The sequence below is a fragment of the Ceratotherium simum genome, chromosome 21, assembly GCF_057802395.1.
Source record: "Ceratotherium simum simum isolate JZ-2026a chromosome 21, ASM5780239v1, whole genome shotgun sequence".
Taxonomy (NCBI): Eukaryota; Metazoa; Chordata; class Mammalia; order Perissodactyla; family Rhinocerotidae; genus Ceratotherium; species Ceratotherium simum.
In genome coordinates this window covers 28,406,972-28,432,365 of record NC_141920.1, presented here as the reverse complement: position 1 = coordinate 28,432,365, position 25,394 = coordinate 28,406,972, and the positions used below count along the sequence as shown (strand labels likewise).

General features: G+C 47.3%; 1 protein-coding gene across 5 annotated transcripts; it reads left to right on the top strand.

Moving 5' to 3' along the window:
* Positions 1-2,505: 2,505 nt before the first annotated feature.
* On the top strand, positions 2,506-23,042 carry C21H20orf96 (chromosome 21 C20orf96 homolog). 5 transcript variants are annotated; one of them, XM_087445457.1, is made up of 11 exons: positions 2,510-2,660; positions 2,883-2,982; positions 3,548-3,665; positions 9,935-10,047; positions 14,604-14,762; positions 17,096-17,195; positions 18,097-18,254; positions 18,335-18,436; positions 18,593-18,679; positions 19,383-19,501; positions 22,694-23,042. In XM_087445457.1, exons 2-11 carry the CDS (start codon positions 2,962-2,964, stop codon positions 22,752-22,754), a joined length of 1,038 nt encoding a protein of 345 aa, XP_087301583.1. In that variant the 5' UTR covers positions 2,510-2,660; positions 2,883-2,961; the 3' UTR covers positions 22,755-23,042. The 5 variants fall into 5 exon arrangements, with proteins under 5 accessions (XP_087301586.1, XP_087301584.1, XP_087301583.1 ...); XM_087445460.1 differs by lacking the exons at positions 19,383-19,501; positions 22,694-23,042 and adding an exon at positions 18,820-19,376 and having other exon boundaries at positions 2,506-2,660; XM_087445458.1 differs by lacking the exon at positions 18,593-18,679 and having other exon boundaries at positions 2,507-2,660.
* Positions 23,043-25,394: the final 2,352 nt, after the last annotated feature.

Genomic DNA, 25,394 nt, shown 5'->3' with positions numbered 1-25,394 from the left:
ACTGGGGCTGGCCCAACATTCGTTTATCGAAATTTAGGTGATTTCAAATTATTTGCTCCCTCCAAATTATTTTTTAAACTGGAATGCACTTTTACTTTTTTAAATTTTCGTGAGGAAGATCAGCCCTGAGCTAACATCCATGCCAATCCTCCTCTTTTTTTTTCTGCTGAGGAAAACTGGCCCTGAGCTAACATCTGTGCCTATCCTCCTCCATTTTATGTGGGACACCGCCACAGCATGGCCTGACAAGCGGTGTGTCAGTGCGTGCCCAGGATCCGAACCCGGGCCACAAGCAGTGGAGCACGCGCACTTCACCACTACGCCACGGGGCTGGCCCTGGAATGCACTTTTAAATCTATGCTCTATGTAGCAAATCTGGGGTGTGGAGAAAGAACTGAACTGGGGCAAGGGTGGGAGCTGGTACTGTAGTCTAGGTGTGAGAGGAAAGCAGGGTATGTTTGGAAGAGAGTTGCCATTTTGAGTTGGGAAAAAATGTTTCTGGGGAAAGACTGCATGTTAGAGTTGCTTATTAGGCACCCAAGTGGAGATGTTGAGTAGGCAGCTGGATGTATGTGGCTGGAATTCAGGGGAGATGCTAGAGATGTGAGTCTGGGAGGCATCTGGGTAGAGATGGCATCCAAAGTCACAAGACTGGAAGGCAGCATGAATGAAGTGAGAGCAGACAGAGAAAAAGAGAGGGCCAGACCTGAGTCCTGGGGCAATCCAATAATAAAGGGAGAAGAGGAGGAAGCAGAAAAGGAGAAGAAAAGGAGTAGGAAGCAACTCGAGAGAGTGGTTTCCTGGACACTAAGGTTAGAAAGTGTGCCAAGGAGGGAGTGATCCACTGTGTCAAATGCTGCAGATAGGCCAAGTAACATGAGGGCTGAGAAGTGACGTGGGGTTCAGCAAAGTCAAGGTCACTGGTGGTGTTGACAAGGGCAGTTTCAGTGGAGAGGTGGAGAGTGAATGCCTGATTGAAGAGGCGGAAAGGAATGGGAAACAGAGTAGGCAAACCTCCTCAGGAGTTTTACTGTAAAGTGAAGCAGACATGGGAGGGTAGCTGGATGGGAAGTGCTCACTTTTTTTTAATAGAAGAAATTAAAATATGTTGGTATACCGATGGGAATAATACAGAGGAGATGGTGATGGAGAAAATGGGGAGAATTGCTGGGGCAATATCTTAGGGAAAATGAAAGAGGGTAGGTAGGATTCAGTGCACAGTGGTAGGGATTGGTCTTAGTAGGCAGCTTGTACATGGTCACCGGAGGGAGGCAAGAAGGTGGGTAAATGAGGTGATGTGAACTTGTGAGTTTACTGATCCCCAAGATTTTCTTTTATTTTTTTAATTGCCAATTAATTGTTTTTATCGAGGGAACACTGGTTTATCACATTATATAAATTTCAGGTGTACATCATTATATTTGAACTTCTGCACAGATTACATCGATTTCACCACCAAAAGTCTAGTTGCCATTTGTCACTGTACAAATGTCCCCCTTTATTCCTTTTGCCCTCTCCTCACCCCCCTTCCCCTCTGGTAACCACCAATTTGTTCTTTGTATCTATGTGTTTGTTTACCTGCCACATATGAGTGAAATCATACAGTATTTGTCTTTCTCCATCTGACTTATTTCACTGAGCATAATACCTTCAAGGTCCATCTGTGTTGTTGCAAATGGCACGATTTCATCTTTTTTTAATGGCTGAGTAGTATTCCATTGTATATATACGTATATAAACGTATACGTATATATACATATATAACATACACATATAAAAACATATACATATATAAAAATATACATATAAAATATATTTATATATAAATATATGCATATACATAAATATATACATATACATAAATATATACACATATACATAAATATATATGCAAATATATACACATATATATACATTATACCACATCTTCTTTATGCATTCATCCATCAATGGGTACTTAGGTTGTTTCCAAGTCTTGCCTATTGCGAATAATGCTGCAATGAACACAGCAGTGCATATATCTTTTTGCACTAGTGTTCTTGTGTTCTTTGGATAAATATCCAGAAGTGGAATAGCTGGATCATATTTCTATTTTAATTTTTTGGGGGAATCTCCATACTGCTTTCCATAGTGGCTGCATCAATTTACATTCCCACTAGCAGTGTATGAGGGTTCCCTTTTCTCCACATCCTCTCCAACACTTATTTCTTGTCTTTTTAATAATAGCCATTCTGACAGGCATAAGGTGATATATCATTTCCCCAAGATTTTCTTAGTGAAATAGGAAGCAAAGAGTAAGGATGGAGAAGGAAGTAGAGGTTTAATAAGAGTGGAGAAAAATATCTTAATTCTTTAGGATGATGGGCGACGCCCGCTGAGCGGTACGGAAACCGAGTTGAGAAGAATGTGGAGAGCCACGTTTTGCTTTGAGAGATTAGTCCCTCTAGGCGCTCTGTAATCTGCGTCTGTTTCCTTGGAGACGGAGACAGGAGAGACGGCGTCGGGTCTCGCTGGGAAGTTTGAGTGGCTAGGGTTACCGCGAGATCCACGCTGAGACAAGGAAGTTGGAGAAGTCGAATAAATACGCATCCCAAGAGATCCGGGCCCCACGGACTCACGACTCTTCTTCCATTTTCCCCAATGGCGTGCATCTCTCCGAAGTAGGTAAAAGGAGCATCGCGGGGTGGTGGAGTGCGCATGCGTGCCCCCTTGCCTCGCGGGGTCCTCTCTCGTCCTATCTTTTGACCCCGCCCTTTCGCCGCCCACATCTCCCGGGCCCCGCCTCTGCGTGGCGCCCTCCCTGCTCCGGCTCCGCTCGGGTCCTTAGTAACTGCGGTTTTGGGTTCGAGACCCAACGCCTGTTTCACGTTTGCTGCTTGCAGCCCCATGAGTTGGGAATGATGGAAGTTCTTTCCCGCTCCAACTCTTTCCCGACCCAACCACTCTGGGATTCGCTCCACGATGCAGAAGTACGAGATTCTGGTGAGTACGTGAGGGCTAGAGTGGGGGTGGGGGGCTCGCTGACTCTGGGCCTGCGGTGTGCCTGCTCTCAACCCCTGCGGCGGTGACTGTCCCGGGTGATAGAGTCCGGAGACCTGAATTCAAGCCCAGCTGTGTCACACATTTGTTGTGGGACCCGGGATGAGCCTGTCAACCTCAGTTTTCTCACCACTTTATCAGAATGTAAGGGTATATTATGCTGCTCTCTTAATTATCTCTCATTGCTGCTGGGTCTTTTCCATGCCTTCTGTTTCTCATAGTTCTTAGCACCTCACAGCCTGGATGTGCTTAGTAAGTTTTGGCTGGCTGATAAAAAAGTGATAGAATTACATTATGGAGCACTTACCACATGCTTTCCAAATACCATCTCTCGAAATTCTTGCATCAGCCTGTGGAGGTAGGTTTTATAAGTAGATCCAGTTTACAGGTGAGAAGATTGAGGCTCTGAGAGGTAAAGTCACTTGTTCAAGGTCACAGAAATCTGTAAGGGATGAAGCTGGGATTTGAACCCACCACGCTGTGTGACTGACTGAGTTATGTCTGGTAGGATTATGTTCCATGGCAGCGGTCCAAGCAGAAAACCAAGCCATCTACTCTGCCTCCAGTCCTTCAAACCACGGGCCGTAAGAAAAGCAAAATGAAGACTTTGACTAGCGTCCAGCCAGGTGGGCAGGTACCTGGGGGCTGGTGTGGGGGTTGGGAACAGGATAGAGTGGATGCTCTTGGCCCTTGATGACATCATATATATTAGGGTAGGCTAACTGCTATAACAAACAATCCCCAGATTTCAAGTATTAATACAGAAGCTTATTTCTCATTTATGTCAAAGTCCATTTGTGGATCTGGGTGGGAGAAGGTAATCTTTTCCACACGATCATTCAGGGATCCAGTCTCCTTCAACATTGTGGCTCTGACATTTTGTAAGGCCTTGAGGTCCTCTGCTGGATACTTCTGCATCCAGCTGGCAGAGAAGGAAGAGAGAGAGAGAGAGCAGGAATATGGATGATTTTGTGGGTAGTTTTTTCTTGGGGCCCAGACTTGAAGTGACACATATCACTCCCACTCAAAGTCCAGTGGCCATAAATCATATGACCACTCCTAACCACAAGGGAAGATGGGAAATGTAGTCCAGCTGTGTGTCCAGGAGGAAAAGAAAACAGAGTTTAGTGAACCCAGGATAATCTCTGCCACATCATCGTCATGCCTTCCAGGGGAGTTCTGAGGCCTGGCTTAGGCAGACATGGGGTCAGATCTTGGCTCTGCCACTTACTTGCTTGGGAAAGTCATTCATCTCTCTGAGCTTTGGTTTTCTGATTTATAAAATGACACTAGTACTTACCTCAGAGGGATGTTGTGAGAATTAAGTGAGAAGATCTATGTAAAGCATTGTTGCCGAAGCTTATCAGACCCAACACTCCTTTTAATAACAAATATTTTGTAATATTCCTTTAGTATCCTGAAATGAACCTCATAGATAATATAACCTACCTATGTATATAATTACAAAAGAAAAACCAATATAATGCCCTAACTGTAAAGTAAAGGAAAAATACAAGGAAAGTTATTCATACTTAAAGAACATATATTTCAGTATGTAAATGCTCAGGATGGACTGCACTAGAAGACATGATAAAGTAGTCAGGAGCTCACTCATAGATGTAGAGTCACGGGCAACGTAACAGTTGCAAATGCAGATAGATGCATGGTGGGGCATCGGGGACTCCAATACTGAGGGGGATTTTTCATTGCAGTCATGATTTCCAAAGTGGTGCCCATCTCTTGGTAAAGTTATAAACAAAACAAAACACAGTCTTCCCTTGATTGCAGCTGCTTTCTTGGAAAATTCAGCATTACAGTGAAACCCTGAAAAATATTCTTTGTGTTTATATGTAGAACAGTGTCAGGTTCTGGGATCAGATCATTATAAATAGGGTTTTCACCTACATCAGTATCTGGTAGGACTTTGGAAAGTCATGCAGGACACAGCAGAATTCTGTGTTCTGTGGGCGGTCTTGTTCTGGGGGATGTCTAGCATCCCCGGCCCCCACCCGCAGATGCCAGTAGGGCCCCCCAATATTTGTGAGAACCACACATCTCCCCTGCCAGTGTATCTCAAACGCCCCTGTTGAGAGTTGTAGATGTAAAGTGATGAGCGCAGGGCCTGGTGGTGATGACAGAGTTGTTGTCTTCGGCCCTAGACCCTATTCAGACAGCATCTACAAGGAAACTCGTGCCCTTTTCTCTCACTGGGGAGGCAGTGAGGTGTGTAACAGACACAAGAAGAACAAGAGCAATTAACATATACCGCAGGCACTTATTATGTGCCAGGTACCGTTCTCAGCACTTTACACGTGTCACTTCCTTGAATCTTCCCAACAACCCTGTGAGGTGGGTGCTGTCACTGTCACTTCCTCTTGCAGATGAGGCACAGACAGGTGTAACGCCCAAGTTCACACAGGTAGGAGGGGGCATAGCCAGGCTGTGACATTTTGCGTTTTGGCTCTAGGACCCACAGTTTTAACCACATATGGGTGGAGAGAGTGTGGGCACTGGGGAAATGCAGACCTGAGCTGGTGTTCCACTTTCCTTTCCTGCTCACAATTCCATCCAAGTTACCTATCCCAGCCTCAGTTTCCTTCCCTGGGGAAACGTGCACAAAGATTCCTGCCTTATACAAGTGAAATAATCTGTGTAAATAATAATGATGAAAATAGCTCCCATTTGCTGAGGACTTATTTTGTGTCAGGCTTGGTTGTCTAGCCTCTTTCATTCATTCATTCATGTATTCATTTAGCAGCAGCCATTTGCTCAGCTCCCATGTGCCTGGCATTGGGCTGAGTATTGTTGACTCATGGTGAAGGAGACAGATTGGGTGTCTAGCCGCACAGGGTTCTTGGTCCCAACCTCAAACATGTAACTGCACAAAACTTTAAATACACTTGCGATAGAAGGAGGTCATCGTCTCATTCACTCCTTACAGTGACCTGGGAGATGGTGTCATCACCATTATATGGATGAGGAAACTGAAGCTTAGGTTGGTAACATGCCTTGTGCAAAATCATGTCCTTAAGGGCAGCTTTTGCGTATTAAAAAAGATAGATCAGCCGATTCCATCGAGATGGAGCAGCCCCATTCCTTCCTGGTCCTTCTTTTTACAATTAAAAAACCCTGGACATAACACAACAGACAAACATAGAAAGTAGAAGGTGGGCTGCCAGAGTGATGAGCGTACAGAGTCATCTGGCCTTCGTGCTACATGTCAACAAGGAACTGTCTGCTAAAAAGAACATTAAATAAGATCCAGAGTAATATGTAAATCATCTAGGATACATCAGAATCACTCATCATACTAAGAATACGGAAAATCATGACACGAATGAGAAAAGACAGATGCCAACACTGAGATGAATCATAATTATTTGACTGTTCTTGTTTACAGATGACATGACTGTCTACATAGAAAATCTTAAGGAATCTACTAAATATAAAAGAAACTAGAATTAATAAGTGAGTTCTCAGGGTCTCAGGATACAAGCACAACACACAAAAATCAGTCACATTTCTATGTACTAACAATGAATATGTGGAAACCAAAATTAAAAACACGATACGTTTATAATCACTTCAAAGAAAATGAAGTTTTTAGGTATAAACTTAACAAAACATGTACAGGATCTTATGCTGAAAATTACATAATGCTAATGGAAGAAGTCAAAGAAGACCTAAATAAATGGAGAGACATTCTGTGTTCATGGATTGGAAGATTCACCATAGTAAAGATGTCAGTTCTTGATCTATATGTTTAATGCTATTCCTATCAAAATTCCAGCAAGGATTTTGTAGACATAGGTTTATTCTAAAATTTGTATAGAAAAGCAAAGTCCTAGAATAGATAAGACAATATTGAAAAAGGAGAGTAACATGGGAAGAATCACTTTACCTGATATTAAGGCCTACTATATAGCTATAATAATCAAGACAGCATAGTATTGGCAGATAAAGAGACACATAGATCAATGGAACAGAATAGAGAAACCAGAAATATAGCCACATAAATATGCCCAGCGATTTTTGACAAAGGTGCAAAAACAATCCAGTGGAGGCAAGAAAGCCTTTTCCACGAATGGTGCTGTAGCAATTGGACATCCATAGGCAAAAAAATGAACCTTGATTTAAGTCCGCAACTTATATAAAATGAACTCAAAATGTAAATGTAAAATGAAATTAAAATTAAATGTAAATGTAAAACTGTAAAACTTTTAGGAAAAAACACAAGAGAGAAAAATCTTTGGGATCGATGGCCAAGTGAAGAGTTCTTAAACTTTATACCAACAGCTTGATCCATAAAAGAAAAATGAAATAAATGGATAAGTTGGACTGCATCAAAATTAAGAACTTTTGTTCTGTTAAGACTCTGTTAAGAGGATGAAAAGACAAGCTACAGACTTGTAGAAAATATTTGCAAACCACATATCTGACAGAGAACTGCTATGTAGAATTTATCAAGAACTCTAAAAACTCAACAGAAAAACAATTCAGTTAGAAAATGGGCAAAAGACATGAAGAGACATTTCACCGAAGAGGATATACAGATGGTAAATGAGCACATGAAAAGATGTTCACAACCATTATCCATTAGGGATGTGCTAGTTAAACCACAATGAGATGTCACTGCACACCTGTTAGAATGGCTAAAATGAAAAATAGTGATAACAGCAAATGTTGGCAAAGAGGAGAAAGTGGATCGTGCATGCTTTGCTGGTGGGAATGTAAAATGGTGCAGCCACTCTGGAAAAGAGTATGGCAGTTTCTAATGAAACTAAACATGAAGTTCCCATAGTGATCCAACAGTCGCACACTTGGGCATTTATTCCAGAGAAATCGAAACTTAGGGTCACACAAACCAGTGCATGAATGTTTCATAGCAGCCTTATTCATAATACCCCCAAACTGGAAACAGTCCAGATGTCCTCTAGTGGGTGAATGAACAAACTGTGGTACAACCATACCATGGAATACTATACAGCAATAAAAAGAAAAGAACTATTGATACACTCAATAACTTGGATGAATCTCCAGAGAATTGTACTGACTGAAAAAAGACCAGCCCAGAAGTTCTATACTGTATGATTCCATTTATTCTGGGAATGACAAAATTATAGAAGTGGAGAACAGATTAGTGATTGCCAGTGGCTAGGGACAGAGGTGAGGCGAGGATGGTAAGAGGAGGGAAGTGGGTGTGACTCTTAAAGGCAACCTGAGCCATCCTTGTGGTGATCGAAATGTTCTTTGTCTTGCCCGTTGTAATGTCAAGATCCTGTTGTGATATTGTTCTTAGTTTTGCAAGATGCTACCATTGGGTGAAACTGAGTTAAGGGTACCTAGGATTTCTCTGTAGTATTTCTTAAAACTACATATAACCTGAACTTATCTCAAAATTAAAAGTTTAATTAAAAGAAAAGATAAATCAGGGCTACTACCACTAATGAAAAGAAATACTCATTATTAAGGCTACAAATCTTCCTAAGTATTTAAGTTCAATTTACAAATCTTATAATTTTTATAAACACTTGTAAGAGGGATTTTAGAACTTCGTTAATTAAATTCCGCTAAACCTTTTAAGCTACGTCGTAAAATTTAATATATTCATTTTCAGATAGTTCACTTGTCTGATTAACAAAAACCATTTGGTATTTAAATAATTCTTGTACATCTAATAAATAAACTTCTTAATATGGGTAATCTTATGTTCTCATAAAAGTTTTGGTAATTTATACACATTTAATAAGAGTGTCTTAAACCTTTCAACTTAAATCTAAATCAGAATCTCATTTACACATTTTAAATTAGAACCACAAGATTAATCTATTAATCATTCCATCTCTTAAACAATATAATTAAATACCAGATATATACTGATAATTCATAACTTTCACACAAAATTATTGTAATTTACTTCATCACTTCAATACATAATACTAAAATTTTCCAGGGTTAAGGATATTGACCCATTAAAGAAATAAGATTTTTCTGAAATGCACTGGGCTGCACCTGGAGCAGGGATTTCGGTGGGGGCTGAGGATGCAGCTGCAGCGTTTGTGATGGTTTGGGTGATTTGTCTCATGCTGGTGCAGGGCCCACTGAGAGGAAGCAGGGATTCTAAGAACTTGCCCTCCAAATGCCTTCTTCTGATCTGAATTATTTTCATATACTTCTTATTGGGCAGGAGCACATCCTTTATAGGTATTTCAGAGACAGCCAGTGGGAGTTTGGCATAGCTCCCAGGCCTTTGTCTGGTGCTGTGGTCCTGATCCCAATTCTCAGGTCATTAGTAATAATAAGTAATTAGTAATAATAACTAATGTATAGTCAGCACTGAAAATGTGTTAGGCACCATTCCAAACATTTTAAAGTATGGTAACTTCTTATGTAATCTTCACAACAACCCTATGAGGTAGGCACGATGATTATTCCTATTTTACAGATGGGGAAACTGAGGGACAGAGAGGCCATGTGACCTGCCCAAGGTCACACAGCTAGCAGAAGGCAGAGCCCAGATTCAAACCCAGGCTGTCTTGCTCATTTGTTCTTGCTTTTAACCCCTACCCCATCTGACCTTGCCACCGGCCAGGTGGGTGGGAGCGTTAGGGGTGCCTGGCCATCTCCCCTTGTTACCCCTCTCCTTCCCTCTGTCCACACCCACAGTCACTGTGGTATGTGGAAGTGCCCAGGCTTCTCCATCCAGGCCCAGAGAGGGGCATGGGAGCTTATTGATGGATGTGAGTTTCATCCTCTGTCTCACTGTCACACATTTTAAGGCTCTGAGTGGGTGGGGCTGGGACCTGGGCCATCTCTCATGGATGGTGCATTCCCTGGACCTGACCCCAGGCCTGCCTGTACCCTCACTCTCTCTCTGCCCTTTCCCATGCTCTAGGGTTGCATTCCAAGCCCACCATGGCAATGACAAGCCAGCTGAGGAATCCACCAGAACTGCGAGGAGGGAATTTGGACTCTGGGAAGCTACAGGCCAACATCCGGCTAATGAGGGTGTGAGGAGCATCTCCATAGGCACCGGGGCCCAGGACAGGGGTGGGGGGCGGCGCTAGCACACGTGCGCTGAGCACAGGTCAGGGGTGCCTGACCTGACTCATTTCCCCCCACAGCAACCTTGTGGGCACGCTTCTCATCATCCCTATTTTACAGATGGGGAAACTGAGGTGCAGGGAGATAAATGACTTGTGCCAGGTCACGTGGCTAGAAAATGGCAGTACCAGGGGTCAGAGCCAGTTAAGCAGTGTTTGCCGTTGTGTTTAAGATCAGGAGAACGATCAGAATCACTTTTTATGTCACTGCATTAGGAACACAATCTAGTGGCTTGTTCATTTTAAAATTTCCAGTAAATTCACCTTTCATGGAATACAGTACACCTTGAAGCAAGGCTTAGAAGCTTACTATTAAATTTTTCACATCAACTGATACAATTTTAGATAATTAATTTTCTCACCATCCCTTGTTTTTTATGGCTTCTGAACAATGTTTTGAAGTATTTGAAATGACTAAAAGAAGAGGAATCTTTAGTGTTCATAGCAGAAAGTAAAATAACTAAATAATATAAATATTATAAAATACTAGAGAAGAATTCTTAACTCCTTCAAGAAAGTTTTAAATAGCTCAGTGAACAATGATTACTACATAAAGAAATAGGGAAGAATTTGCTTTGAGATCTTTTTTCCCTTTAACCTTCAATTTTGTGAAATGGTTTAGAGGGTGGCCCAGTATTCTTAAAGGAGAAACTTAGATTTCTGATGTTATTTTTATCCTGACTTTAGAAGGGTTTATGTGTTTTCGTTTGAAACAAAACATGAACTCGGACAATCTGGCCTTAAAACCCGTGCTCCTAACCAGTTCCTGATACTGTCTCGTAATCATTCATTCGTTAGTTAGTCAACACATATTTCTTGAGCGCCTACTATGTGCCAGGCCCTGTTCTAAATGTGAGGATTCCCCAGCAATGTGGTCTCTGACATTAGGGAGCTCACATTCTACTGGGGGAGACAGACAATAAACAAGACAACTAAATCCATAATATGTGTAATGACGATAAGAGTTCTGAAGAAGTGTAAGGATAAGGTTAGGGGGCTAGAGAGGCACAGAGGAGAGAGTGGCTCTTTTAGGCAGGGTGGTCAGGGAAGGCTGCGAAGGTGGTGACATCCGAGGGAGGAATGTTCCAGGCAGAGGAACTGCAAGTGCAAAGGCCCTTGGTGTGAGGTCGATGTGGCTGGAGCAGGTGATGAGGAGGAAAGGTGGGGGTGTAGGGGGTCATGGGGATAGCTCGTATGTGGCCCTGGAGTCCATGATTAGGCTTTGTGTTTTATGCCAAGTACGACAGGAAGACCCTGGAAGACTCTGAGTAGAGCAGGGACGTGATTTGACTTAGGTTTTCACAGGAGTCCTTGGATTGCTGCTGTGTGGAGAATAGACTGTGGGCACAAAGGGGAAACAGAGGAAGGGAGCAGAAAATAGCTGGTTGGTTTGTTCTTGAAGATGGAGTAGGATCCTGAGTCTGACTCTCAGCCTCAGGACAATTATTTATTCAATCTACAACTCCTGAGAGAGTGCCTGCTGTGTGTCAGGCACCATGCTGGGTGGTGGGGACACAACGGTGAACACAGAACTCAGAATTTGTGCTATTATGGAGCTTACACTTTAGTGGGGAGACACATAATAAATGAATTTAAAAAAACCCAAAGAATAGTTCATCCGTTTATTCAGCCCAGACTTATGGAGCTCCGGGCACTGTTCTATGTGCTGGAGATACCGCTGTGACAAAACAACAATGCCCCTGCCTCCTGGCTGTGACATTCTAGTGGGGGGGATAGACAAGAAACAAGATAATAAGAAAAATACCTGTTATGTTGGGTGGTGGTAAGTCCTAGGAGAAAAGTAAATTGGCAAAGGGGAAGACATAATTACAAACTAGTTACATAATTACAAATTGGGGTAAGGGTCAGGAACGAAACAAAGCAGGGTTTCTACACTAGATCTGGCGGTCAGGGAAGATCCATTTCTAGGACTGAGGTCGGTAATTCTACCGTTTGTCGGACCACCTGGGTATGGGCTGTGTGTTAATCTGGATTCCTGGTGCCAGCCCCAGGATGCTGGCTCAGTGGGCCTGAGGCTTGGAGACTGGTATTTTTCACAAGATGCTTCTGGTCCCTGTGAGCCATATTTGGGGGATATTTTGGTCTGGAGTTGTGAAGGCAAAAGAGTGGAGTGGCTAGGAGCCCAGACTTCAAGGATAACAGCTCTGCCATGTGTGACCCTGGGTAAGTTACTGAATCTCTCTGACTCTCGGTTTCTGCTTCTATAAAGTGCGGCTAATAATATTGCCAAGTGAGGTAGTGCGTGTGAAGTGCTTAGCACAGTTTTGGGCACATAATAAGCACTCCATAGGTTTGCACTATACTTGTATTATTACGTGAGGACTATGGGAGCCGAGGGCTAGGAAGGGGTAGTTTCTAGCAAAGGACACAGAAATGAAGAAGAACAGAAGGAATAAAGAATGGAGTGCATAGATATGGCAGAGGTGGAGGGCTAGCGCTGGTGAGAGAATAGTAGTCCCCCCTCCTCCATGGGGGATACATTCCAGGACCCCCAATGGATGCCTGAAACCACGGATAGTGCCAAACCCTATATATACTATGTTTTCTCCTATACATGAGAAATAAAGTTTAATTTATAAATTATAAAGTTTAATTTATAAATTAGGCACAGTAAGAGATTAACAACAATAACTAATAATAAGATACAACAATTGTAACAATATACTCTTATAAAAGTTACTATAGGGGCCGGCCCGGTGGCCTAGTGGTTAAGTTCGAGCACTCCGCTTTGGTGGCCCCGGGTTTGCAGGTTTGGATCCCGGGCGTGGACCTACACACCACTCATCAAGCCATGCTGTGGCGGCATCCCACATACAAAATAGAGGAAGATGGGCACAGATGTTAGCTCAGGGACCATCTTCCTCACCAAAAAAAAAAAAAAAATGTTATTGTGCCATACGATTTTTTTTCTTTGCTTATTAAGTTGAGAACTTTCACTTTTTCACTGAAAGGAAGCACTTCATGGCTTCTCTTTGGCATATCCGAATTGCCGGCATCACTACCCTTGTGCTCTGGGGCCAAGTAAAATAAGGGTTACTTGAACACGAGCACTGTGATACAGCCACAGTTGATCTGATAACCCAGACGGCTACTAAGTGACTAATGGGCAGGCAGCGTACACAGTGTGGACGTGCTGGACAAAAGGATGACTCACGTCCCGGGTAGGATGGGGCAGGACAGTGTGAGATTTCATCACGCTACTCAGAATGGCATGCAATTTAAAACGTATGAATTGTTTATTTCTGGAATTTTCCATTTAATATCTTTGGACCTCAGTTGACCGTGGGTAACTGGAACCTCGGAAGGCGAAACCTCGGATGAGGGGGACTACTGTAGTATCAGCTACTGTTCACTGAGTGTGCACTGTGTTCGAGGCACTGCCACTGAGTGGCTTAGTTGTGAATGTTGTCTCATTTGTGTTTCACAGCAGCTCTCTGAAGCGGGTGTTAGTTTCCTAACCTGTAGAATGAGTGTAGCAGGGCGCTGGGAGGCTCACTGACTCGCCCAGGTTCCCGTAGGTGGTAAGTGGCATAGCAGGTATTTGAACCGAGGTGTATCTAGGCCTGACATCAAAGTCTTAATCACTCTGAGGTTCAGCCATGCTCTGCAGCTTTAAGCCCACTCAGTTCCGTGCCTCAGTGTAGTGGAAAGACAGACGTGGGGAGTCAGAAGTCTGCCTTTCCAGTTCTGCTGCCACCACTTCCTGGCTGTGTGACTTTGGGCAAGTCACTTAACCTGTCTGAGCTTCCGCCTAGCATTAAAATAGAGTTAGTAAACATAGAGCTGTTGGAGGGTGAACTGACACTGTGTGCCATGTGCTGAGTGAGGTACAGTGCCCGACACATGGTAGGCCCTCAACAGTTGTTATTATTATTATTATTATTGTAGATTTTGTGTACCCACCAAGGGTGACCTTAGACGAGTCACTGAACCCCTCAGACCCTTATTGTTTGCACAGGGGCATTGTAGGAAATGAGAGGTACTCACTCAGCTACCTGACGAGAAGTGGGAGGGCTTATCATCCCCTCTCCCTCCCTGCTTCCCTTCCAGACGTGGCCGTCACCTCTGCCACCTTCTTATCCACATGGGGCATTTTCTGTTATGATCACCACTATCTTTCACTGATTCTAAGAAGCCATTGATAATAAGGCATACCTTTATTTTATTTACTCACTACTAAGATATTTGTCTGTTAGATTGTGACACACCACCAATTGTAAGATGCATCCCCACCTCAGAGATGTAAAATTATGGGAAAATGGGCATTTCAGAGTGGATGGAAGAGTTGTAGGTGCTCTGACCTGCAGACAATGGGGTCGCATTTACCAGTCGAGGCCACAAGGGGGCGGGTGTGCGGCGGGAGGGAAGTGGTCCCCAGGCTCCCGGAGGTTCTGGTCGTCGCGGCAGCACCGCCTCGCTTTCTCTTCTCTCCTCCTGCAGAAGATGCTTAGGAACTCGCAAACCTCACTCCAGGAGCGCCGCAAGCACGAGGACTTCCTCACCAAGCTCAATGGGGAGCTGATCAAGACCATCCAGGACATGGAGGACAGCTGTGCCGAGAGACTGCGCGCGATGCTGCAGCAGCAGGACATCCTCGCGGTGAGGCCCCACGGTGGCCTCACAGCCCCGCCTCTGCCCTCTGCACTGCGGTCCTGCCCTTCCCGGCAGCGCCCTCCTGAGCGCTCGGGTGCCCTCTCCCGGCCTCTCCCGGCCGGTTACACAAGCTGCTTCCTCCATCTGGAAGATAAATCTCTTACACACTTCGCCCCACCTCCCTGGTCTTTGGAATCAGACCGAGATGGGGGGCTCATCCCAACGTCTTTGAGGTGACTCAAAGTCTACCTCTGAGCTCTGTGAAATGAGGCACAATAGCGCCTACCGCAAAGGAGGGTTGTACTTGGCACACAGTAGGTGTGCAAGAGAAAGTAGCTGCTACCACCACCAGCATTCACACATACTTATATGGTATAATACTGAGTGCTGTGTATATATTCGTATAATCCTTACAACAACCCTGTGGGGTGGGCATTATTATTGTTTTTATTTTACATATGAAGAAATGGAAACAGAGAGGCTAGGTGACTTGCATAAGGTCACCCAGCTACCAAGGGTCAGAGCTGGGATTTGAACCCAGGCAGTCTGGTGGCAGGATCTGTGTTCCTTCCGCCATGCTGTGATTACCACCCTCACTCAGTGGTGGCACTTATGGTCTGTGGGTGAAGAGTGGCTTTGGAGAGCCGGGGGAACATCCTCTGCCTCCTCTAGGAGAGACTTGGTGAAGCTGTGGGGAGAGGGCTGAAAGTTCACAGGGGACCCAGGAGTTTGGGCTGGAGAAGAATCAGAGAAAATGGTTTAATGGAGAAGTAATTCCCCTCCGACTGCAGTCTGTCCAGGGAGAAGAGGGACTGAGCTCACTTGGAGCCTGTGAGATGAAAAGAAAATGCAGACTTCTTGGGGCCTTAATTGGTCTGCTTGGGCTGCCATAACAAAATACCACAGACCGGGTGGCTTAAATGACAGAAATTAATTTTCTCACAGTCTGGAGGCTGGAAGTCCAGGATCTGGGTGCCAGCAGAGTTGGTGTGTGGTGAGGCCTCTCTCCTTGAGCTGCAGATGGCCACCTTCTTGCTGTGTCCTCACATGGCAGTTCCTCTGTACATGCGTGGAGAGAGAGAGATCTCTGGTGTCTCTTCCTCTTCTTATAAGGACGCTAGTTTCAGAGTAGAGCCCCACCCTTTGACCTCATTAAACCTTAATTACCTCCCTAAAGGCCCTGTTTCCAAATAGAGTTACATCAGGGGTGGGGGTTAGGGCTTCAACATACAAATTTGAGGAGGGGCACAATTCAGTCTATAACAGAGACCAAGGGTGTATAGAGTTACTCAGCCCAAGGAAACTTAGTAGATAGAATATTCTCCAAACCTAGATAAAGTCGTTGTCTGATTTTCCTCTGTTGAGCCATTTCTACATTTTTCATTCATCCTGAGAGCTTCCTATATATGAACCCTTGGGAAACAGCGATCAGTGGGACACCTCGTCCACACCAAGCTCTCATTCTAGTGTTGTCACAGGCAGGCAGAAAGCCTTTTTTGTGTACCGTGATGGGGATGGGGGACTTGGGGAGCTTTGAGGGGCCTTCTAACACAGACATGGGAGGATCAGGAAGGCTTCTTGGAGAAAGGGATGCCTGAGTCGAAACCTGCGGAAGACAGTGCTAACTGGTAGAGAGCAAGCGAGTGTTCCAGGCAGAGGAAATGGGTACATAAGGCCTGGGGTGAGAGGGAGCGTAGCTGGCTCAAGGAGCCACGTGTTGCTTGCTGGATGATAAGGTGTGAGGAAGGGATCAGACAGAGATGAGATTGGCCCAGGCCAGATGGAGGAGGGCCTTGTCAGCCAAGGTTAAGAGTTTGGACCTTATTTATAGGGCAGAGGGGAGCCATTGGAGGGTTTTAAATAGGAGAGGGATGTGGCCAGCTGTTTCTTTAAAGGAAGATCATTCTGGCTGCTGGGTGGAGAGTCAATCAAAGGAGGACCAGTTAGGAGTAGCTCTTGTAATATTTCAGACAGGAAGTGAAGAGAACTTGAATAAGATAGTGGCAGTGGGGATGGAGAGAAAGGCACAGCTATGAGGGCTGATGTGGGGATAAAATCCATTCTTGGTGTCACTTGGTGACATTTTGGATGAGAGAGGGGAGTAGGGACTGATACCTGGGTGTGTGGTAGGGCCATCAGCTGAGGTGGTTGGTGGGAAAGGGGAAGGTTTGGAGGGGGTAGGGTGGTAGGTGACTGCTTTCCAGCCTCTGGTCAGGTTCCTGGGCCTGGGAATGGGTCTAGCTTTGGGGACTCCTCTGAGGAAGTGCTGAGTCTCCCGAGAGCCATGCTTTGGCAGCGCCAGCAGAGGCTGGGGGTGAGCTGACCCAGCACCCCCACAGACCGTCGTTGACATCTTGGACAGCTTCAACAAGAAGAGTCTGCAGCAGATGAAGCGTGAGCTTCAGGAGTGGCAGGAGAAGGAGGAATCCAAGATGAGCTGTAAGAGTCCCTGGGTCGAACTCCCTGATCCTCACCCACCCCTTGGGGAGGTCAGCTGCAGGGCATTCACCAAGTACCTTCCTTTCAGAAACCGTCAGGCCCATCACCTCCCCTCTCAGGCAGATGGAATTACTAAGATGCAGAGCTAGTAGCTACTTAGTGAGCACTTAGCACCTGCAGGCCCCATGTGTCTTCATTTTTGTGGGCACACTCTCAGTCATTACAACTACCTGGGAGGCAGGGACTGTTCTCCCATTTTGTAGATGAGGAAACTGAGGCTAAGGGAAGTGAGGTAGCCTGCTGAAGGTTATGCAGCTAGGAGCCAGAATCCAATCCCAGCCTGCCAAGGTCCCTCTTTTGAGTCTGTGGCTGGGCCAAGTCCTAGGTCTCCTGGCTTCCATCCCGCTGAGCCCATGGTTTCTTTCCCCTGAGCATACTAGAAGCCCTCTGAGGGGAGGGGCGGTGTGTCGGGCAGCCTCCCACTGTGGGGCTCCCCTCCATGGAGGAAGGCAGGATTGGCTTTGTCTTAATCCTGCTGTGGTTGTGTCTTGGGAGTCAGTGTCACCCCATCTCTCTGGGCTCGTTGCCTTGGGGGCTTCTGTATGAGGAGACTGAGGTCCAGAAAGGGACGGTCTTGGTGAGGGTCACTCAGTAAGTCAGTGGCAGAGCTGAGACTGGTCCAGGGATCTTGCACCAGTTTAATCTCTCTTTCCTACCCAGTGTTGTGTTTTCTTCTGCGGGGGTGACAGACTCCCTAGGGGCTTAACTTTTCACCACCTCCCTGCCTGTGTGAGCTTGCTTCAGCCCAGACCCCAATTGGCCAAGGAGAGCTTTGCCTCCTGGATCTCCTGGGAGGGGTCCTTGAGGGAGCATCCTGCCTCTTGTCTCCTGACCTCTCCAGACCTGGAGCAGCAGGTGGAGCAGCTGAATGGCAAGATCGAGAAGACCCAGGAGGAGGTGAGCTTCCTGAGCACTTACATGGACCATGAATATCCCGTCAAGTCGGTCCAGATTGCCAACCTTGTGCGCCAGCTGCAGCAGATGAAGGACAGCCAGCAGGTGGGTGAGCCCCTGGCCCCGCCCCGCTGGACCGTGCCGGAGGCAGGGCTGGTGGCGAGCACTCTTCTGCTGACCCCCAGGATGAGTTGGATGACCTTGATGAGATGCGCAAAGTGGTCCTGGAGTCTTTGTCCCAGCAGATTCAGAAGAAGAAAAAAGACCTTCTGAGGGCTCTGGTGGTGGTGAGTAGCCAGCGGCTGTGGCGGGTATCGAGGTCCTGCGCCCACCCCTGCTTTCTTCCCGATGCTCTGCCTCCAGGCTCCCTGCACCCCCACCGGTCTGCCATGCACTGCTGCCCCAGAAGAGGGACTTGGGTCAGACCTCTCCTTCCTCCACAGAAAACCCAGTATCCCTATCAGGAGGCTCTCCTGCAGAAGATTTGGGATAGCCAGAACATGCTGAAATGCGTGGGCAAGTTCAGAGAAGTGAGTGGGCAAGGAAGGCGATGGTCTGTCTGTGAGGGAGCAGGAGGGTGGGGTGTCCCCAGGACCTGTGGGAGTCAGGCTTGTCCTTACCTGGTGCTCAGGAGGTCTCCAACTCTGGTGTTGGCCTTCCTCCTTGCCAGTGCCATTACTGTCACTCGTCATTCATCTGAGAAGGAGATTGGTGCCGGCCCAGCCTTCGCCTCATTGACCAGCATCCCTGCTTATGACCCATTAGCACCGTCACCAGGCATCACCCACTCAACCATCATTTTACTGTCGTTACCCACCCCCTATCATCACCTCCTAATTCTTGTCATTGACCGTCACTCATTGGCAGTGTTAATGCACTTCACTGTCACCAGCCTCTTGCATTAATTGTCATTATCTTGCACCTTCATCAGCTGTGTGAGTGGCCTTCACCGTCTCTGCCAACCCCCATTAAACCTCATTGTCAAGTACTGCCACCCCTTTGCCACCTGTCTCCATTCTCCAGGACCCCTCACCTTTTGCAGCACCAGCAAACATTGTTGCTACCTTGTGAGCGGCCCCGCCCTGCGTGGAGAGGCCCTTCTCTAGGGTCCGGGGAGTCCCAGGGGCAAAGCCCAGGCTTTTGCCCTTTACTCCTCACCCGTTTTGCCCTTTTCTCCCTTTGGTTGGGGGACATTTGGCTTCTTACTCTCCCCGGCTGTGCCTCTCTCCTCAGTGTATCAGCCAGCTTGAGGAGGAAATACCCACATTAAGGGCCGAGGTGGAACAGCTCCGAGCCCAGATCCAGGAACCTCGAGAGATCATATTTGCAGACGTTCTGCTTCGGAGACCCAAGTACGTGATCTTTTTGCAGCTGCCTCTTAAACCAGCCATGCTGCGGGCTCAAGGCGGCTCTGTGTTCTCAGGGAAGGCAGCCTGGGGTAGAAGGCAGAACCCCGCAAGGGAGGCGGGAGACCTGGGTTTTTGCCTGGGCACCGCCACTGACCACGTGGCAGATGTGGCCTTTCCCATCTCTGGGCCTTAGTGTTGCATCTGTGCACAGCAGGCTGAGGTAGGTAATCTCTGTGGACCCTTCTAGTTCCCGGATTCCATGTTCCAACCAAGCAGGTGCACCCCTAAGCTCCTGGGTGTTCAGGAAGGTGGAGTGGAGTGGGGTGGTGGGCTCCAGGGAAGAATGGCCTGGAAGACACACTGCAAGGAGGGAAGGATGTCCTCCCTGCTTGGCGGACTTCTGAGCCCCAAAGAAAGAAGTGTCTTCCTTCCCAAACCAGTTCTCTGCCTGCCCTCCCTGGGCTTGGGCCTTTCTGGCTGAGCTTGGGGGTCCCGCTGGGCCAGGCCTCTCCATGATGACACAGGACCCTGGGGCACTGTGATTCGTGTGGGACAGATCCTGGTATTTGAGAATTATTTAATTTTTCTTCTTCTTAGCCTCCGTGTCTGTCTCCTTCTCTTCCTATCCCTTTCCTTCCTTGTCCTCTTCTTTTCCTTAAAAAATACTGTCAAATCTATGAAGCCCCGGGCATCGTGAGTGTAAACAACCCTTGGCTCTGCCACTGTGGAGTCAAGGAAGGACCAGACATTAATCAATAATGAGCCACAAATGAGTGTCCAGTTCAGCTGAGCCAAGAGCTGGTCTTCAAAGGAGAGGTACCCGGCGCGGGAGAGCACGTCCCGACACCGAGGAGTCTGGGGTGGTGACGGAAGGTTTCCCTGAGAATGTGCCACTTGAGCTAAGGTCTGAAGGTGTGTGGAAGTTCACTAGGCAAAGGGGGCTGAAGGGCGAGCTGAAGGAAGAGCATGGCTAGGTGGTGTTGCTGGGGACTCGGGGATTAATGAGGAGGCACCATTGTCCCTGTCTCAGCTCTGAACACGTTGAAATAAGCCTGGAAGGGGTAGGGCTGACGTGGGCCAGATTGTCACTTTTATTATTAAAAAACCTGTTTTAGAGAATGCGGCTTATTTCTCCTGGCATGTTGGCTTCTGAATATTGAACCTAGAATTAGGCAAAGAGAGCTACCTGGCCAGCTACCTGGGAGCAGAGGAGAGTGTAGTCCTGGCGGGCTGCTGGTTGTTGAGAGAGGACGGGGCGGCACTACCCGTGCCTCCTCTGTCTCTCTAGACTCGCCCTTCAGGTAGCGGTGTCCCCTGCCAGGGGCAGAGTGAGTGAAGGGGCGAGGAGTGGCCAGAGCAGTATGCTCCTTGATGCTCCTTCCACGTGGAAGGAGACACCAGGAGAGGAAGAAGCTCCCCCTCCTGAAAAGTGGGAATGGCGTGCTGCTAACAGAGCTTCTGCAGCCAGAACACGCGTAGGAATCAGCTGGAGATCTTGTTAAAAAGCAGATTCCGAATCAGTAGGTCTGGAGTGGGGCTCAAGAGCGTGCATTTCTAAGGAGCTCTCAGGTGACGCTGAGGCTGCCGGTCTCTGGACCACGTGTGGAGCAGTGAGGCTGTGAAGGACCTGTGGTAGGAGGGAGGTGGGTGTTTCCATGCAGCCGAGCGAGGCCAGTGTGGCTGGAATGCAGAGGGACAGGGAGAGGAATAGGGACCTCTGTGCAGTGCCCTCTGGGTCAAGGTGGGAGTTTTCTACTTGATCCTAAAAGCAAGGAGTTTTTAAGCTGAATGGTCAACATCAGATTTGTATTTAAAAGAAGTCGCTTTGCACAGAGCCTGGGGAAGAGATTGGAGAGGAGCCAGAGTAGGTGCTGGGAGCCCAGGTGGGTGTGATGGCAGTTTGTCCAGGGGAGAGTTGGGAGTGGCTTGGCCAAGGTGGGTGACACAAGAGACAGGAGAAATAGGTGGACGGGAGACATATTTAAGAAGGTAAAGTCTGTAGGACTTGGTGATGTTTGGATGTGGGAGGTACAGGACAGGGAGGTGTTGAGAATGACCTCTAGGTTCCCGGCTTTTGTAACAGGGTGGGTGGTGGTGTCAAATCCAGAGATAGGAAGACGGGGGACGGGGCGAAGGATACGTATAGATGTCGGTGCAGTTGAGAGTTGACGGGGCCGTTCAGCTTGGTTTACGTGAGACCTCAGTGTGGAGCCGTCACACAGGCCCTGAGTATGTGAGTGGGACCTCAGAAGACAGATGTTGGCTGGAGATGAAAATTTGGGCATTGCCAGTATAGAGATGCATTTTTTTTTTTACTATTATTATGAAAAATTGCAAAAATACGGAAACGTAGAGAGAATATTATAACGAATACTGAATTGCCCATCTACATTTAGAATTTGTTATATTTTTGCCATATTGGCTTCATCTTCCTTCCTTCCTTTTTTTTTTTCTGAGGTATCGTAAATTCAGACCTCCTGACGTTTCATGCCTAAATACTTCGGAGTGCATGGGTGGGTTATTGAAACCATGAGAGGGGATGAGAGAAATGGGAGAGAGTGGAGAGAGGATGTAATCCTGCAGCCCCATAAATGTGCCAGTCACTGAGTTGGAGAATGTATAGCAGATGGAACCTGTCTCTCTTGCTACCTGTATGGACAGAATAACGCCTGTCATTTACTGAGCACTTCCTACATGCTGGCACGATCCCATTTTATCCTCCTACCAACCACCGAGGTGGGACCTCTTTGACAGATGGGGAAACAGGCCACCAGGGTCTGTCACATAGTGAGTGCTTGTGACATAAGTGCCAACTGAAGGAGTGAAGCTCAGAGAGGAGAAGTAGTATGTTCAAGGTGACACAGAGCCGGGTTTCCAAACTAGTCATCCTGACTCCAAAGAGAGTGCTCGTCCTGAGGGGCCTCAGCATTTCAGAGCTGAGTTCCTGCTCCCTCTTGACCTTGGCCCTCTGTAGGGGAACATTACCTGTCAAACCCATTCCTTTTTCATTTTTGATGTATGTGTGCGTGCATGTGCACAGTTGGCTGCAAGGTCACAGGTTCTGTTTTGGAATGGGGCTCACCAGGTGGATGCCAGTGCTCTAAAGAGCAGGGCTCCCCGGGGACGTGCTCCCCCACCTGCAACTGTGGTGCCCCTGCTTGGCCTCTCACATGCCACTTTGCTCTTCCCTACCAGGTGCACCCCAGACATGGATGTCATCCTCAATATCCCTGTGGAAGAGGTGCTACCCTTCTAGATGGCGGGGCCGTGGGCTGCCCCTCTGTCCCTGCACTCTCTTCCCCACACCTGGAGCCTTGAGTCATCTCCTTCCAAGACTACGTCCCCATTCAGACCCTGGTCTGCAGTTCTTCCCTCCCTCTGTCCCTTCTCTCCCTCCATCCCTCCTTTCTTCCCTCCCTTCCTCCCTCCCTTTTTCCCTTCCTTTCTCCCTTCTTCTGGTTGGTGCTGCTGCTTGGGCCAGGTGGGAATTCCCAAAGGAAAGTCTGCCTGTTCCATTTTACCAATAAAGCTGGATTTCCGTTGCTCTTTGCCGTGCCTGGGGGTTCCAGCTAGGCCTTGTAGAAGATGTGGTAGGAATGGACTGTCTCAACATAGGGCAGCTGTGCTGACTGCACCTGGGGCTCAAAACTTCTCGAGAAATGCCGGGGTGACCCCCTGCCTGAGTCTCCATGGCTCTGTGGCCACCTTCTCCTTGGTGCAGTGGGAGCCCAGTTTCCCTCCCAGTTTGTACCCAGACCTGTTGAGGACGGTGCCAGGGTGGAGGGGACACTCCTTGAGTTTGATACACCCGGGAACTTGCTGGGCCTTCATTGCTGGTGGCCGTCTCTCTTCTAGTCCAGCCATCTGTCTGTCCGGGGCCTCCACCCCACCTGCATATGGACGTGAATACAAACTGATACTCAACTGCGTGGTCAGCCACAGTTCCCCACCACGTGCTCCCTGGGGCAGACTTACAGATGTGCCGCCCAGACCCCCCTTCTGGCAGGGACCTGCTGCTCCAGTTACCGGAAGTGCTGTGGGCAGGTGTCCTTCAGCTGTCAGACACTTCACCGGTTGCCCTGGCTGCAGAGAGCCACCTCACCCAAGGTCAGGCCCCTTCCCACATCCGAGGAATGCTCGATGTGCAGGTACCAGAGCCCAGCCATCTTGGCCTAACTTGGGACAGCTCTGAAGGGCTGTTCTGGCTCCAGAACTCCTGTAGGGCAGGCTGAAACTGTCCTCGGGCCGGCATTGCAGCTCCACTTACCCTCTGCGTAGTCCTGCGCACTCCTCTGCCCTTCCTCGGTTGTTGATTCCAAGGGCGCTCCTTAATACACGTCCTGCACCCTACTCTCCATCTCAGAGTCAGGGACCCAGCCTGCTGCAACTCCCAAGAGCCTCTGGCTGCTCACAGATCCACTCTGGGTGTTGGGAGACTTTGGGTTACAGGTTACAGAGCACCTAACTCAAATTGGCCTAAACGATAAAGGGCTCAGGTAAATGAATATTCTAGGTGAGACAAGGCTTTATCCAGAAATCGGGGCGGCACCAAGCACCCAGTTTCTGTTTCTTGTCCTCCAAGGCGTTTCTCTCTTCCTAAGGTTGATGCTCTTTGTGGTCCCAGTATGGCTGCCAGCATCTCCTGGGTTGTTGTGATTCCTTGCTCATGTCCTGCTGGAAAGAGAGACTGTCTCTGTCCCAGAATTTTCAGCCAAAGTCTTCAGATTCACTGTGACTGGACCAGCTTACGTGAGATGCCCACCTTGAACCAGTCTGGGAGGTGGAGCGTGCCGATTGGTTTAGTCCGGGTCCCCTGTACCACCCTTGGAGCAGGGGAAGAGTTGGTTGGGGTGGAGCACATGACCTGGGCTAAGCCAATAGGCACTCTCCAAACAAATTGACAATGTTGAACATAGTAAGAGCAAACAGAACTTACTCCATGCATTACATATGTCAACTCATTAAATCCTCACAACAACAACCCTATGAGGCAGATATTGTTAGCATTTCAGAGGTAAAGTGACTTTTCTAAAGTAACCGGCTAGTAAGTGGTAGAGGCAGTTCAGTCTTAACCACTGTATTGTCAGGAGCTCAGCTGAGCTGGAGAGAGCTGACCTGCCAGGTTTCAGGATAGCTGGTTAAGAGAAGTCAAATTAAAGTAACAGTCAAGCCTTTGATCACTTACTGAGACGGTATAAGAGAGAGGCTAAAGCAGAGAAAGCACTGACTTCCACCCTGTTCCATTTTCCCCACGGAGTGGCACCATCGAGGGTCAAAGTGGACCAGCACGCTTATGGGGATGGTCTCAGTGCTGAAAGAGTCGAGTTCTTCTCACATCACACCATCCTGGTCTCCTTTTCTGCCCCTGTCCTCCACATTTAAGAACTCTGTGATTACATTGGGCCCACCAGGATAATCCAGGGTAATCTCCCTTTTTCAAGGTCAACTGATTAGCAACCCTAATTTTATCTGCAGTCATAATTCCTCTTTGCCATGTAACAACACATTCCCAGATTCTGGGGATAGGGTGTGGACATCTTTAGGGGACTACTATTCTGCCTACTACAGTCTGCCCTCTGGCCTCCAAAGATTCATGTCCATCCTACATGCAAAATACATTCACTTCATCCCAGAGTCTCATCCCAGTATAGCATCAACTCAAAGTAAAAAAAAATTTCATCATCTAAACCAGGTAGAGGGAGGCTCCGAGAATAATTCATCTTTGGGCTCCACAGTTCCTTTCTATCTGTGAACCTATGAAATCCAAGAAACAAATTACCTGCTCCCAAAATACAGTGGTGGGTTGGGCATACATAGGCTTTTCCATTCCAAAGGGAGAAAGTGAAAGGAAAAAGAAGTCACTGGTCCCAAGCAATTTTAAAGTTCAGCTGCTTTC

What these genes read in the sequence shown, in the direction of transcription:
- C21H20orf96 (XM_087445457.1), top strand. Translation starts at nt 2,962, where the DNA reads ATGCAGAAGTACGAGATTCTG. An exon ending in CCAACATCCGGCTAATGAGG is followed by an intron (nt 10,048 to 14,603) that starts GTGTGAGGAGCA and finishes CTCCTCCTGCAG; the next exon opens with AAGATGCTTAGGAACTCGCA. An exon ending in TTCTGAGGGCTCTGGTGGTG is followed by an intron (nt 18,437 to 18,592) that starts GTGAGTAGCCAG and finishes CTTCCTCCACAG; the next exon opens with AAAACCCAGTATCCCTATCA.